The 17164-nt window shown below is 38.3% G+C and overlaps 1 protein-coding gene across 4 annotated transcripts in view; it reads right to left on the reverse strand.

Annotated features, from left to right (window-relative positions):
- MPP7 (MAGUK p55 scaffold protein 7) overlaps nucleotides 1-17164 on the reverse strand; it is a 150118-nt gene that overhangs the window by 49157 nt on the left and 83797 nt on the right. For all 4 annotated transcript variants that reach the window (XM_064636380.1, XM_064636371.1, XM_064636360.1 and 1 more), the window contains exons 5-6: nucleotides 14704-14781; nucleotides 10164-10244 (exon numbers count right to left, since the gene is read on the reverse strand). In XM_064636380.1, coding sequence (XP_064492450.1) covers nucleotides 10164-10244; nucleotides 14704-14781 — 159 coding nt within the window. The remainder of the gene's footprint in view (nucleotides 1-10163; nucleotides 10245-14703; nucleotides 14782-17164) is intronic.

Below are 17164 nucleotides of genomic sequence, written 5' to 3' on the forward strand. Positions count from 1 at the left end.
CAAAGAGGAAAAGGTGAAAGAGCTGGGAAGAGACTGAACCCACTGAAGGAAAGTTCGTCAAGAGCATCAGAATGGAAGGAGATGCACAGGAGTCACAAAAGCCAAACACGTGCAGGAATTTAAAAAGCAGGAGAATAAACCAGCAGAAAGCTGAAGCATGATGGTGATGGCATACAGACTCCAGGCACAGAAAATCAATTTGACTTGAGAACAGTTTGGAGAGGAAAGGGATAAAAACATGAGGTTTCAGAATCAAGCTATACATTTAAGAACAACTGGTAAGCAGCACAAAATTAACAGGGAAAAAGGGAGATAAGAAGTTAGATAAGGGATGGGGGAACAACCTTTCTTCTATAGGAGAATTACTCTTTAAACCTACTATTTTGGATACATGACTTTACATGGATGTATTGATGAATTCCATCCCACTAATTCTATTCCCCAACAAATGGGTGGTAAAACAGCCCTCAGAAATCAGCAGCACATGGCAGTCTCTTAACTACCAACACTGCCTGTTAAGGGAGTATGTGCAACCCTAATTCTGATGCAAAATATGGGTTAACAAGATAACAAGAAAGGCAGGTGAGAACAGGCATCTCAACTAACAGATAAGAACAACCACATTAGCTGAATTCTTCAGCCTGGCTAAAGCATGAAGCATAATCTAGAAGCAGAAGCAAGCAATAAAACTACAGGCAGTAGAAACTCAGTTGTGCTGTTGAAGTGGCCAGAGGATGGCTGGGCTAACAGCAAACTGAATATTTGGGGGGGGCAGCAGAATCACTGAGGGAGTATACAAGCTACAGTAATCAGTGTCTAGCAGAGATTCCTTCTGATGCTGCACTAATCTAATCCTTTTCTGTTCTACACAAAATTCCCAAGACAAATACATAGAGTACACAATGTTAAAGAAATCAGTTAACTGCCAGTTAAATCAGTTTGCTTTTGCTACTGAGGATCACTTACACTATTTGACCAATGTAAGTAAAAAACCTTTGGCATTGATGGTAAGAAAAATGAAATAAGATCCTTTAAATTAAGCACAATTTTCTGTTCGTGATCAGAAAATCAATGGATGTACTAATTAATGGGCAAAAAATCTGGGTTCATTTACTTCTTTTCATCCTTAAAATGATATATTTTTCCTATCTATTCTTTATAAAATACCCAGAGATGATACATTGTATGAGAAGACAGCAGTTACGTATGTACAAAAGAGAAAATAACATTCCATGCTTGCAACTGTCCCATCTGTACTTAAACCAGAGCTGCCCTCTAGTTCAAGCTTGTCCAGCTGGCAATTAAATCCCCTTCCCTTCCAATCTGACTTTGATGCAGCTGGGTCACAGTAGTGATTCAAAATATTTAAAATACATACTGTACATGTGTGGTTTTGAGTTCTTAATATCTACTGTAGAATAATGTTCTTAGCACAGCAACATTTCAGTTGGATCAATATTCAGTATATATTACTTTTTCCTCTTTACCGCAGTGGACTTTATTCATGACTATATGAACTTCCTCTCACAAAAGGGTAATTTCCTCGCCTGAAAATGCCGTCTCTTGATTTCAGATTCACCAGTCTGAACTGATGGGTTTACCTGCAGCTGGTAGCCAGACAGAAACAGCCAACAGAAAAATGAACTTTCTGCATCTTCAGACTCCTGCTTCCTCTGGCTCAGTGTTCACAGCCCCTGGAGATGCTTCCAAAGTCAAACTCTTCTCAGTGTTCACAGAAACACGTAGTCTGTCCATCTGTGTCATCTGGTAAAGGTGTTAATATTCTTCCAGATGACAGCCCTGGTTTTTTTCTCAGTTGTGGATAACAGCAGAAAAAGCACTGATTTTAAATCAATAGTGAAGAATTTGAACAGTCTACTTTACACTTTACATTCACAACGTGATTCATGTCGCTAAAGTGTCCTTGAAGCTTTAAACCCTGTTTAAGTCACTTCCAAGAGCACAAATAGATGGTTTTCATAGTGGAAAATGCTGAGACAGGAGCACTCTTTCAATATCTTGGCAATCCGTAATCAATTGCTTTTTTGAAGAAGCAGCAGCTTTACAACAATATTAAGTGTCTGCGGTGGTAGTATGCACCTTTTCTTGGTTAAAAACAACCTGATGACACCTCAAAAAAATCATATGAAAATATAAACTAAAGAAAACTAAAAGCTGAGGTTGCAGTTGCCTTTTCTGAAAAAGTGTCTTTAGGAACAATGCAGCCTTTGACATCAGCATGATGCCTAAAGTCTTTAAAAGAAAAAAAAATTATCGATCCATAAGGTTAAGAATCTGAATAAACTTAATTCTTCCAGAAAATAATAACATATCTTCCTCTATGGTAAAGAGGTCTTAAATTCAGCCACAAAGTACTCCTACTACATGGGAACCTAACTAAAAACAGGAGATTGTTTGAACGGAGAGTTCAAATACAATACAGCCCAGCAATTGCAAAGGAACAGCACCATTGAAAGAAAAAGCAGCATAAAAAGATGACATCCAAAAAAGAGACTACTTGCTGCATATTAATGCAGTTTCTCCATTTTCACTAGTCTCTTTTCAGGACCTGAATGGAATTGCTACTTGAAAGGGATGTGAGTTTATCTGTAGTGATTTTTTCCTTCTTCTACATTACCAGCTTAGCAATGTTGCCAACTTCTATGTGCTGTATCTGAATGCTACAGTTATAGGTATGCAATTCAACATTCTTAGGTGGGTGTGAGTCAGTTCCCTCATGTGGGAAAGTCATGGAGTCACAGAGTGTATATATATATAAACCCAAAGAATTTATTTGATTTACTTTTCAAATTTTATATTTTATGCTGCCAGCTTGCCTGGCTTCACTTTTGTTTATGATATCTACCACTTTGTTTGTTATATGTTGGCTGCTAGGGAGCATTCTCATATCTGTACATCTAAGATGGACAGACAAGCTCTCCATGGGACATCAGCTGAGTTATCAGGAGACGGACCCGAGAGCATGTCCAGAGTAATATGATGATTGTTACTAAATATATTCATGCAGTATTCTTCCATTTCCTCTACACCATTTTATATCTATGCTTATGATATGTTGTACATTGTTATATGTATGCTCTGTCAGTTCCTACCACAATAAGTGTGCCACAACTGCTTCTCTGCCTGACAGATGTGAAAAATCAAGGCTTTTCTTGGCATTTTTAAAAGGACTATTTTGTTATTATATTTTTGTTTTACTTATTCCATCCCAGGAGCATGAACATTCCAAAAATAAAGACAGCAACATATTCTGCCAGCACTCCCCACCCAAAAAGGTTTTCTAGAAAAGACTTTTTTGAATTATGGGTGCAAGCAGAAACGGAAATCGGAAGTCAAGGTCTAAAGTTAAAAACAGCTAAGAAGAAAATCTACTTGTCCTCTAACTGGGCTGCCAAAATGTGTGATGGTCAGCTTCCCAAAGTGGCATAGTTTAAAGACCGGAAACACTGGGCACAAGGATCTCAGTCATTTGCCAACAAAAGTCTCCTCTGGCCCAGCTCCATGGCTGGTATGCTCAGAACATCTATGGGCTATCCATGAACCAACGTTATCAAACCATCAACACTGTGGCCCTTGCTGATCGTTGCAGTAATTTGCATCTATTACTTAGGGGGGGAATATAAATATTTCTCTCTCCCTGTTGATATTTCACAGCATACCATCAAAAATCAAGCAGGCTCTTGCAGGTTTACAAATTAATGGCATCTGATTTTGCAAGTGAGGATTGACATATGAAATACAATGTACTCCAGCTAACCATATTAATAAAGCTAAAGCAATTTGTTTAGTAAAATCTCTTCATGTAAGAGCACAATTCCTATAACCAGTCCTACCAATAAACTGATGAGTAAATAGTTATAAATCATGGTAAATCCTGCTTCCTGGACAGATACTGTAGTTTGTGTTACCATTTGTGAGCATGAATATTTCTTAAAGAGGAGGAGAACAGTGTCTCAGGACACGTGCAAAAGTAGAAAACATTGGTGCATCTGGGAAAACAGGCCTCTAACAGGACAGGGCCAAAAGGTCCTCCTAGTGCCTAGGATACAGTAGCAGCCTAAATGTAGCTCAGATGTTAACCGACCTGAAATCTGTATTTGAGTTCCCCAGATGCAAAACCTGAACAGTTGTAGGCAAATCCCAACAATTTCCAGTGGAAAATGTTGACTTTGCAGAAAACACCTAGTTCAATGAAAAAGCCCTGATGGAAAATCCTCAGCAGGTCTAAATACAAAGGAAATGTTGGAAAGAAAAGAAAGTTCAGATTAAGATTTTTTTTTAATTACATGCTACATGAAATGCTTCATGAACTTTTCAAAGCAAAAATGGATTTTGCTTTATATTATTATAGCGCAATATTTTCTTTCAGTGTTTTGGATGTTAAAGTTCTTGTAGAAAAAAGCCTGCAGTCTCCTGGACAGTAATTTATACTGTTGATTTTTGCCAGTGACTGCAGGGCAGCTTTAGAAGGCTCTGCTGATAAAGTCTTTAAATATTTGCTTTGTTAAAAGAACAAGTAGCACTTTGATCTGAAGAGTCTATTAGGCCCTTGTGCAAACCCAGTAAGCCTCAGATGGCATGGATGGTGGTATCAGCAGCTGTTTATGAAATAAAGGCTAAAATTTACAAACTTCCCAGTAATACAAGAAAAACAGAACAGGACAGGACATAGTTAAAGGTATGCTTCAAGCTCAAAGAAGTACTATTTCTTTGTTTAAAGACACCTAATCAAACATAGGAAGCATTTACATGAAGAACAAAGTGCCCTGGCTTCATCATCTGCAGTTTTGGTTCTGTTTAACTCACAGTTCTATTCTGAAGGAAAGCTGAAGAGATGAAATTAGATGAAAATATTTACAAATGTAAATTATTTTGTGTAACTGAAAGTCAAGTGTACCTCAGATGAATTGCAAAGAAAAGAGAAAGCATAAATCCTATTTACAGTTCTCTGGTGTATGCATCTTTGCCATTCGAAAGCAATTAAAAAAAAACAAACTGAAAACACAGAATCTGTATTTTCTCTGAACAGCAATGTTCCCAGTCACACAAGAGCAGTTTTCCCTTCACTCAGCAAGTTATCAAAGTTACCTCCAAAATTCTGTTCATTCTACGGTAATGAAAGAGAAGACAAGAAAAATACTGTATGTCCACCTCTTGTTCCCTCTATGGCTACAGGTACAGTGCCCAAAGTGACCCAAATACTTTACATTCTGGTGCACCATGAGGCACTGAACTCATTCCCAGTCCTGCCTGGTGCCCTTGCTTAGGTACCTGCTTTATGTTTCAGACTAGCAGCTGGCAAAACTTTCAGCACACATAAACAGAAGATAAACTCCATTGAAACAGGCAGAACCACCATTGGAAAAGCTAATTTCCTCTGGGTCATAAAAGGTATAAACATCCTTCAGAATAGTTTTAGCACAGTGGCATTAGCCTTTGACATAATTATTGTTCCGCCCATTACACCAATGACCAAAAAGGACATATTTTATATTAATTTAAAACACAATAAATTTACCCTAATAGAGATTAACTTCAAATAGTAACTTGCTTAGTTTGATATGTAATTATCAGAAGTGTAACTGCTGTTCTAAGCACAAAGTTAAGAGTGAACTAGGTCTGAATAACATATCCCAAGCTTGTTTCAAAGTTAGTATAATTGGGATAACATTGTTCAATGGACTAAAAGATGGCTCGTTCTTTCATAGTCTTTTTTGTTTACACCCACACCAATTAAATAAGTGCCGAAAATGTTAATTCCTACAGTTATTTGTTTCAGTTTCTCAACTAATTTTAAAAATAAATAACAGTTATGCTCTTGTGCTATGGCACTGTCCAAAAAAGAATAGAGCTTTTTCCAGCTTGATAGAAAAGGAACTGAAACCTATTATTCAAGACAATTTTTAATTAAAAGTGGAGGAGAATTTGGAACCTTTAAGATCTTTCATTCTTAGCTTGATCATCTGTCACATGTACATCTCTTTTCTTACAGTGTGTCTCCCTGGAGCTCTGCCTTGACAGAGTAACTCCAGCGACCTCTTCGCTTCTTCCCATTTCCAACCCTACCGACACGTAAGGCCATTTTGCTAACTTGGTTGTGGCATGTCCATTAAATATCAAGAATTAAACTCCCTTTTAGATATATTTAGATATATTAACGTCTGGAATCTTAAGTCTATATTCCAACTTATACAAGTCTATAACAATGAAAATATTTTGTCTCAAGATAATGTAGCTATTAAAAAAAAAAAAAGCATAGTGCTCTCAGTCATCAGCAGGAGAGACTCATAAAAAAGGCTACTGCAGAGCTGGGAGTTGGACTTTGATGATCCTTGTGGGTCCCTTCCAACTAAGGATATTCTATAATTCTACATCAAAGAGCTGATTTCTGGTCTGCTTAAAAGTAAAATACTGTATTCAACTGGATTTGGGTTCTAAGGTATGGAAATACTGTTCTATTTCTTGATACCCTTAACAAGGTAAAGCAAGATTACAGAATGCAAACTCTAAGTCCTCATCCACTGCTGGAAATTAAAAATACTAAGTGTGGCTGGCCTTTGTCCATGGGGCTTTGCAATTATATTTTAAATCTAGAACAGAAATGAAATGTCTAACACACAGTTAAACAAATCCACTTGATTTCCCAGAGCTACGTGCTCTGTTCTACTTCCAGAGTCCTGTTTTAATCAGAAAAGATAAACCACAACCATTATTAGTTCATTTAATTACGGTAAGTGATGCCACATTTGAGAACAGGAAAAAAACCCACTCAGTGTAACTGGACACTGAATACAGTTTTAAGAAGACTAGAAATGCCCAATTATTTTTTTTTCCAAAAGAAAATGCACCTGACAAAACCTTGGAATTACTTTTAATACATTTTGAAAATCTCAGGTCTGATAAATAATTTGCCTCAGAGAAATTAATTTCTTCTTTAAAACACTTCTCTATGGATGAAAACCTGTGCCACAAATTCGTCAAAGCTTTACTCATCAGATGCAAACACTCAGTAATATATTCAGTAAAGGAATTTTGTATAACAGAATTAAAATACAGAAATATTTATCTAATCAGACAGTTGCTTGAAACCTCTCCCAGCCTTTTTTGGTACGTTAACCAAACCTGCAAAGTTATAATCACCTTGCTAGACTCGTCCCTTCACACCATCAGACTTGTGGAGGCAGTGATGTAGTGCAGTAAACTAACCCTAATAATCCTTCACCATGCCATAAACATGAGAGCAGAGCTGTAGGAAAGTGGAAGCTCTCCCAGCTCCAGCTAACACTGCAGTTATAAAACAGGTCAGGAGAGGAAAGTTTCCCCAACAGAATAACATATAGCGAGCCTAGGTCAATCCCAAACTAAGCCATATGTGTTTTCAGATAAGGTCTATGGAACCTAATTGGAAAAGATGGATCAGTTATCCCAAGTAATTTCAGATGTGTGAAAAAGAGCTGTTCTAGACAGGAATCCCAGGAATCTAGAACAAAACAAACAAAGAAACACTCTCTAGCCATCAACTTAATAATGAAGGGCTAGAAAAACTTATGTAATGTATGGCATAATCTCAGATAAAACTGAACAGACTGAGGGCATCTCAGGGAGGAACTGGAAGCACTGAATCCCAGAAACTTCCTTCTTTTCATAGAATCATAGAATCATAGAATCGATTGGGTTGGAAAAGACCTCCAAGATCATCGAGTCCAACCCTTGGTCCAAATCCAGTCCATTTACTAGATCATGGCACTCAGTGCCACGTCCAATCTGCGTTTAAAAATCTCCAGGGATGGTGAATCCACCACCTCTCTGGGCAGCCCATTCCAATGCCTGATCACTCTCTCTGTAAAGAATTTTCTCCTGATATCCAACTTAAATTTCCCCTGGCGGAGCTTAAGCCTGTGCCCCCTTGTCCTATTGCTGAGTGCCTGAGAGAAGAGACCAACCCCCACCTGGCTAGAACTTCCCTTCAGGTAGTTATAGACAGTGATGAGGTCACCTCTGAGCCTCCTCTTCTCCAGGCTAAACAACCCCAGCTCCCTCAGCCTCTCCCCATAGGACTTATGCTCCGGTCCCTTCACCAGCCTCGTTGCTCTTTTCTGGACCCGCTCCAGCACCTCAATATCCTTTCTGAACTGAGGGGCCCAGAACTGAACACAATACTCAAGGTGTGGCCTCACCAACGCAGAGTACAGGGGAAGGATCACTTCCCTGCTCCTGCTGGCCACACTATTTTTGATACAGGACAAGATCCCATTGGCCTTCTTGGCCACCTGGGCACACTGTTGGCTCATGTTGAGCTTCCTGTCAATTAGTACCCCCAGGTCCCTCTCTGCCTGGCTGCTCTCCAGCCACTCTGTGCCCAGCCTGTAGCACTGCATGGGGTTGTTGTGGCCAAAGTGCCACAACAAGAGAGAGCAGGGGAAATCAACAGAAGAATCTCAACTACAGCCTCTAACTGGATGCAGTACACTCGCTTGGTCACCATGATGCAGGAGGGAGCAGTGATAACTTACCTTCTCTCGGAGGTATGTTTGCCATGAGATGGCAGGTGAAGACAATGGACAGACAAAAATATCTTACCTACTGTCAGTTCTTTCCCTTACCTCACACAACCACCTGCAAGCTATGCAGGGCAGGGAAACATCTGTGCCTTGTGCAGGATTAGGCAGCCTGGCCATGCAAAGGGCTTGGTAGCCTGCAGCTGGCCATCTCCTCCAGCAGCCAAGAAAGACATTTGCTAAGTCACTGCAGTTGTTCAGTCATATTAACCACACTGAGGGGAAGGCCCTTGTTTCCATGAAATCCAACTAAGATTATCACATTGCATTGCACCGCTACCAAGGAACAGACAGGAAGAGTGAGTGAAAGCAAGAAAGGGAGAGGGAGAGATGCAGTTGTGGCAAATGAGTTGTCTTCAGACTCAACCCACCACAGCTCCAGAAGCATGAAGCACACATGGACAGTCATTAAGGAAACATCTAGAGTGAAGTTTAGGATCTCTGCAATTTGATGCACCAACAAAACCTCTCCCAATAGGCCACTGGCATTGCTTACCCCTTCAGAGAGAAACAGCTTGTCACTTTACAAACTATGGAAAAACCAAAAGTGCAAAAATCTTTAAAAAGCAGGCATAATTGATCTTTAAGATTTTGCAGCACTTTGCAGATCTCATAGCGTCTCAGGTTTTGTGATCAGTGTTTAACAGGTAATATAAATTTTTGTGATCAGTGTTTTACAGATAATATAAAAGCCCAATTGTTTTAAAAGGCCTCCTTTCCACTCCGCAGTTTTCATCTAAACTTATCAACTACTGCATTTAATTACCATTGCAATACTCATCCAGAGCACGAAGGTCTTCCTTCTCTGAACAACCGAAAAATAATGTGATACTGTGCATCAACAATACACAGGGGAAGTTCTGACTGGATATAAGGAAACGGTTTTCAATAGGAGGATAATTAGGAATTGGAAGAGGCTGCACAGAGCATTTGTGGAATGTCTGTTCCCAGGCATTCCCAAGACCTGATGGGAGAAAGCCCTGAGCAATCTGCTCTGAACTCGGTGTTGACCCTGCTTGGAACACCACACTGAACCAGACAACCTCCTTCCAACCTCAGCAATTCAATGGTTCTATAGTCTACTGTCAGACAAAAAATATCAAGTTCCTCAAAAGCACCACAGAGAAGCCCAGGAATTTCATAGAAACTTTTCAGAATTAAATTTTTTAAAAAATATTACCCATCAGGAATTTTGTCCCAAGTACCAGGTTGCACTACTTACGCACGCTGCTATTAAATTAATGGTATGACTGAAAACTTTCAAGCAAAAGCACAGTTGTAACAAATTTTATGAACCACGTGCAAAATAAGTTAGCCAAAGAAAAAAAAAATCACATATCTACTCTTTGGAATATCCTTTGCAAATAAGTGATGACCTTACAATTAATTTCCTTTGTAAGTATGAGTAACAGCATAATAACTTAACAGGCAACATTAGAAGTGTTTCTTGATAACAGGTATTTCTGATTAACACCGTGTACCTTCTTACGAGCACAAACACAGAGTCATTAAAGCAGACAAACCCCCACGCTGCCTGAGGAAGCAGATGGAAGAAAGCGCTTTGCAGGTGCAACACATCCTCACCTTGAGATTGGGTTTTGCGAGGAGTTTCAACAGCTCTCTGATCTCACTGCTCAGTGGTTTGCTCTGCAGCTCCTCAGCCAGCTGGGTGAGAGATGGAATCGACACAAAGACCATTAGCAAAGCATTGTTTTACCCAGTGCATCAGTGACAACCCCGAATCTATCTTGTTCAAGGTTATTGCTTTCCAGCGTGTTCAAACAGAAGCCAGCATGAAGGAAAACACCATCAATCACCGCGCTTCTGTTTCTGGCCCTCAGTGGACCAGATTTAAGCCAGGCCTTTTGGCTCAGTTTAACACAAGTAATCATTTCTGGCAAGGGTGCAGCCAGATCACATTCTGATTTATAGCCATGGGGGCAAATCCCAGCACTTCATTTAAGTGAACGGTCCTTTGCGTGCAGACAAAGAACTGCTTGTAAAAACGACTGGATCAAACTTTGACACTGTCTATAAAAAACAGTTTTGAATGAGGTGGTGAAATCCATACTGCTTCCAAAAACCCACAGTAGCTGTGCTGTTTAGGACTGGGATAAGAAAGCAAAGTGCCCCTACAGTGCAGGCAATCTGAACCTTTTATTATGTTTACACATACACTGGAAGGAGCTTGTTAAATGTGAAGCGGGTTAATCATAATATAGTTTATAACAGGTCATCAGCAATTCAAGCCCTTAAAATGCACAAACTATGTCCTAACAACAAGATCAGTAATTTATGTTTGGTTATACTATAAAATTGTGGCTTGGTGAACAATAGAGCAGCAGTTTAACATTTAATCCCATGGCTATTTGGCTCATGTCTTGGGTTTTTCTTATCACGACATTCTCAACTAATTTGGACTCAAGAGGCATATTATACTGCAGGATTTCAGACTCAAACTATTTTTCCAGAAGAAGGAAAAGCTAAAATACATTTCACAACCGTGAACTTCAGTTTAAAATTCTGAAGCTACATGGCTCATAATCCAAAACGTGATTTCAGATAATCACTTATTTTCTTTGCATTAAATCAGTATCATAAAAATGTCTCAAAGAAAGATTGGCTATTTGCAGCAAGTAACTTTATTTGCCTAGCCTAATTTTAAATTTGTACTTTCCTTTTGTATAAATTTTCAAGATAAATGGGTAGACACATATTTTGCATAAATATATCTAAGAGACAAATCTAGAAGCAATTATAGACATCAGACATGGTTTGAATACTTTTTTTTCTAACCTTCACATTAATACAAGTGTAACAGACTGAAATAAAAATTCATCACCTACAGTCCCACAGCCTTTTAAGTATAATTCATAGCTAAAGTACCCAGCAAGTACATCAGTGCTAATATTAACAATATTTTTGTCTTAATACCAAAAGATTAGAAAACAATCTCTGTAGGAAAGGTCACAATGAAGTATTTTAGACACATAAAGCCAACTATTGAGGTAATCTGGATGCAATCTAGTCTGCATGTTCTATGGAAAAGCTCTGCAAAGCTGGAAATATTCTGTGATAGCAATAACAGCAGGTATATGACACAGGTTACCCTTGGGTCTCTTTTCATTCTTTACCTTGTACTACTCATCACTAGAGAATAAAATCTATTCATTTGTGTTTCTCTGGTGAAGACTAGTAACCACTCAGTAGGAATGATGGCTTCAGCATTTCTCTCAGATGAATTGTGCACAAGCATCTATTACTCCAGCAGAACTGACATTGGCTTTGGTGGTGCAAATGCAAATGCAGGCACATAAGGTTTAGAACAGTGAGACACAGAAAGAGTATTTTGCTACTGCTTTAATACACATTTTAGTCTCACAATTTAGAAAATTATTTCTTCAGAGATAAAATGGTTATGAATTTGTTATCCCTCATATAATTTATCTGTTTTTTTCCAAATATTTCCATAAAAATGGAAAATTGAGGCAAATGTAACACCTTGTGATAGAAGAAGAGGAGAAAGACAAAGATTAATAAAGAAAGAGGAAAGTCATGTTGCCAGATTAGCAAACAGATATCACTTGTTGTGCTTCCAGCAGTTTTAGAGAGGATTTTTATTTGTTGTTGAACTGCTGAGATTTGTGACAGCTATCAGCAGTAGTAGAAGTTCCATGGCATACTTTGGGCACACCAGAATCATGCTGATCACCTCCCATGCCAAACACTGCAGGAAGAGCTCTTTGAGAACCACCTCTAGGATTCTCTGTTGAAGGAACCACAACATTTCACCACATTCTTCTGCCACTACAGAGAGGGGAAGATGTGGAGTGAGGCTGGTGACATGGGGAGCACCAGGCCTCACCTTAAAGCTTCTGGAGAAAGTTCTGAAACTTCTTTGGCCAGAACAGTCTTTCTAACAACCCAGAGGCCTCATTTGCCATATATACCTATACTGCCAGTGATGTTTGGATCATCAGCATGGGATCAAGAGCCCCAAGTCCAAATAAGAAGCAAACAGAATCTCTGCTGGGAAATTCAGCCTAGAAGTCCCTGAGGGTTAGAAGAGAGAAGGTATGGCAGCTAGGAATATGAAAATGTTTAGAAAAGTCTCACCACAATTGTTACTTCTAAAATTGCATTAAAATATAACACAATACATTAAACAGTTTTATTTGTGATCACAGCACCTCAAATTTGGGCTTTAAATCAAACCAGAAATATCCACTTGAGAATATCTCCTCCTTTAACTCTAGAACAGTTACTATGACTAGGAAGACAAAACATTAATTTAAAGGCTATTGAAATGAAACTGTGTATTATAACACCAAAGTGCTCTTAAATCCCTGAAGCTGACATCTAGTCAGACAAACATGCCAAAAACTGAATAGCACTTTAATCCTTAAACTTCATGAGTTTTGGAGTTATAAAGCCCACTCCATGTAAATCTGGTTCCACAAAGTTTGCTGATAACTGTGGAAACACATAAAATCCTGCAGTGTGGGAGCCTGACTTCAGCCACCAAAGGACATCTCACCCTGTGGGACAGTGCCCATAAAATCAGCTGTTCAGCTACACACAAGCAAGGAAGAACCAGCAAGAGTATCTTTAAAAAGAAGCTGTGCTTTAAAAGTAGGCAGATGTCTAGGAACAATCATGTCCCAACATATGTACATTTTAAAAATACTACCATATATACACAGTAATACATTCAGAGTTAAAAACCCGACCTCTCTCAACTGAGGAGCGACAGAGTATTTTAATGTGGGGATTTCCAAAACTATACCATTTAAATGGGGCTGAACAAAGAATGAGATTGCTCAGCATTTCTGAAAATATCAAGAACTAAGTTTAGCATCCAAAAATAAGAAATTATTCTTATTAAGAATTTTAGTGCAGAGATCCATAACACAAATATTAGCAAGGATTATTAATATGTCAGCAAGAATTTAATGAAGAGAATTTCAACCAGCTTTCTAATTTTCAAAATTACTATCAACATTATTCAAAGCTGTTCAAAGGTTAAAAAAATATTACTAATATATGCCTGATGTCAAAGCTAATGTATTATTATAGTTGGTATGTTACAGGATACAGCTCTCCTCCTACTGAAACATGATTAAATTACCTTATATCCTTTCTTCAAAAGTTTTCAAACATGTTTAATTCAGTTTTTCATTAAAATGTTACCATTCTCAATTCACAACATTCAACCATTTGTAAAAATTAAGAATCGAAAGCTATTAATTATACAAAGAGATAGTTAAGATTTAAAAACATCTATAAAGTATGTGAAGTTTCAAACATGCTGTATTTGAAATGGATCCTAATACATATTGCCTTTTCCAAAAAACAGCCTGACATCATCAATTGCAACAAAGATTTCTGGATTTCACCTAAACCACAGTTTATTAAACATTTCTCTATTCTGGCCTACCTCAGGTTCAGTCATAGTTTATACAGGTGTGTTCACAATTCATCTGAATCCTAGAATTAACCAAATAGCAAGAAATGGCAGGTTGGATTTTTTTTCTTTAAAATAAAAATTATAGTAACAGGAAATTAACTACTCCATCAATGCTGACCACTTTTATAATTTATTTTTTGGTTATGAAGGTAATTTGGAAAGTTCCAATATCGATAAATCACTACAATACTTTCTGTTATATAGTTTTGAATTTTTTTTAACAAGACTCCATCCTAGGCATTTCATATGCTTCATTTCTTTAATATTATCTGTTGTTTCTCATGTTCTGTCAGCAGTGCTGCTATCTCATTTGTCTTTATTTTTCCAAAGCATTCCTCTTGTCTTTGACTTTCTCAAAACACTAATAGTTGACAACTTTTCCCCTCCCAGGAGAGTTCCAACCTGTAATTTTTATTACACAGTTACTAAAGCAGAGCAAGAGGCTATCGATGCAATGTTTTTATAACATGCAAGTGAATAAAAATCGAAGTAGTATCAGCAACAAGCCTGGTGATGACAGAACCTTTGGAAACATTTGCAGCTTCTTATGATTTCAGCTCAACGGATTACATTCATATGTTTGCACCATGAGGAGTTCTGCTCGCAGACAGTTTTTTGGGAGACTTGGGACCCGTGATCTCAGCAGGGGACACTTACATCATCTGCCAAGGCTGCTGCACCATGGAGTATGGGCACTGGGTTCTGTTTTTCATAATAGTGCAGTTTTTCATGAATCTGGAAGACAATAGCACAAAGCAGTAAGTTTAGCAGCATGAGAAATGGTACAAAATAACCCCATTGAGCCAATGGATCTGTTGAGTGTCTGTAACTAAAGAAACATCCTTATAGTAACCTACAGGCAGCAATCATGTAAATGCAATTCATCATCATCCTCTGTTGAAGTGCTAAGAATATGAAATCAGATGGAAAAAATGCTCAGTATGTAGACCAACCCACAGAAAAACTAAACATTTGTGATTTTTCTCTCCTGGCTTTCTCTGTCCATATTTCTAACATATTGCTTCAAGTATCAATTACATTTTATATTGCTGCTGAAAACACAAAGCATAAAGTGTTTATCCCCAAGATGGATATAAAAAACCCTGTAAATTATGATTTATGAAGTGAAATAATAGCCTGCCACCCACATCTTGACAGACAGCTCAGTGGAGCGGCTGCCGTCATTAAAATAATTCAGAAACAAGGGCAATGTAGTGCTAATATGAATTCTAACACATCTGAAAGAAAGAGGCAGTCCTTCAGTGAGTTAAAGTCATTTAGGAGCATTTAAAGTTTTTAATGGAGAGTTATCAACATTAAAAATGCACTATGTTTTGGTTCTTTCAAAAGGGGAAAGGATACACCACCATTTAAACAGTTGGCCTGTTCCCTCCTCCACAAATTATGCATTTCAAAATTTAGATTTTTTTCCAGTATGAGCACTTTAAAGACCCAAAATATTTTGAAGCTTCTAACAAGTTTTATGAAAGCCATTTCAGAATGGTATAAAGGACTATATTAAACATTCAACTTTATTTACATTATTTTCCCAAAGATACACAGATATACAAATATTAATTAAAATTTTAAAAAATGAAAAAACAGCAGTCTGAACTGATACAAACACACCCCATTCTAAGATTTCTACTTTAGTTCTGCTGCTCTGAAGGACGCATGAACTCCAGATGGTTGGAGGAGTTGCAGAAGGAGCTAAATCAGGGACTGTGCTTGGCAAGGAGGGGAAGACAAGGTCTAGCAGAGGCCGTGGGGCACAGAACTCAGATGGGGACTCCGTCATGTCCTTGGGGAACAGCATCCCCAGTGATACCCTAGCCCTCCCCAGCACACAGCTGGGGAAGGAGCAGGACAGATGCAAGACAGCAAGGACAGTTTTAAAGAGCAACCAAACCACTCTTTGTGCACTGAAAATATTCAGTTGACCAGATTGCATTCCTTTCTGTTCCCTCCAGCCTTCCCCCCTCTTCCACGTTCACTTTCCTGTTTACTTCTACCCCCAGCAGCACTCACTCCTCTCACTGCCCATGACTCCCTCAGCCTTCTCCCCAGCCCATTCTTTTCAATTTAAACTGAACTCTTACAACTACACCCATAACAAGATAATACCACAATAATGACACTTGTGCTTGCCATTTTTCCCGTCTTCTGCTGTGCTTCATAACCCTTTCTAAGTCCACGTGTGTTTTTCCTCATTTAGACTACATGTTCTTCAAAGTAAAGGCCATGTGATACTCTGTTAATACAACATGGCATAGCAAGAGCTAAGTCTTGATTGACTCCTTCACCATTTCTGCAACCTTGATAGGATTATTTCAGTACGTCATTGGTTAAAGGACACCGAAGTTCTGAAACATCACAGTGAAGCATGAAGACATCACTTAATGTGATGTCTTAATTCACTTAATTGCTAAGTTGTAAAATAATTTGTTCTCATCTGGAAACTATATGTGAAGCCCTATTGTTTCAAGAACATGAGTCTGAATTTTAAATAGCTTAAGTAGACATTGTTTACTTAGCAATTACTCAGACTAATCCATACTGGATGTCACAAAAGTATAAGTGAGTGGACAACTTCATATTTCTAGCTCACAAAGACAGAAACTAAACAAAACAAGGAGTTGCAGCTCCCTGACTTTAGCAGAAATTTGTGATTTACTTAGACTGTGAACTTGAATAACTAAAAGGCACAGTAAATCAAAAAGTCTCAAATCTATCATTTTTTGATTGCTTCAGCAAACATCTTGATTTTATCCAGACTGAGTTTCCATCAGCTCTGAGGTCAGCAGCAGTTCCCTACGCTACCTCCTAGTTTCTCAAAGAAAACAGAAGTGCCACTGCTGATGAAGCTGGTTTTACCCTGGACAACCTGTACATATCTCTACCAACGAAATTAAAACAGGAAAAAGTGAACCAAACTAAAAAAATGCTGAGACATCATGGCATAACCCATCTTTGTAAAAATGTTATACGATCGTAAACTCATGCAACACAAGTAGGGTTTTAAGAGGTGCCACTGTGTACCTTTAACTAGTTACTGGCACTGTCTGTAACCAGCAAATGACTGAAAACAAATTTCTGTTTTCCTAGGGGTGGATACTAG

The sequence above is a fragment of the Pseudopipra pipra genome, chromosome 1 (assembly GCF_036250125.1).
Source record: "Pseudopipra pipra isolate bDixPip1 chromosome 1, bDixPip1.hap1, whole genome shotgun sequence".
NCBI lineage: Eukaryota > Metazoa > Chordata > Aves > Passeriformes > Pipridae > Pseudopipra > Pseudopipra pipra.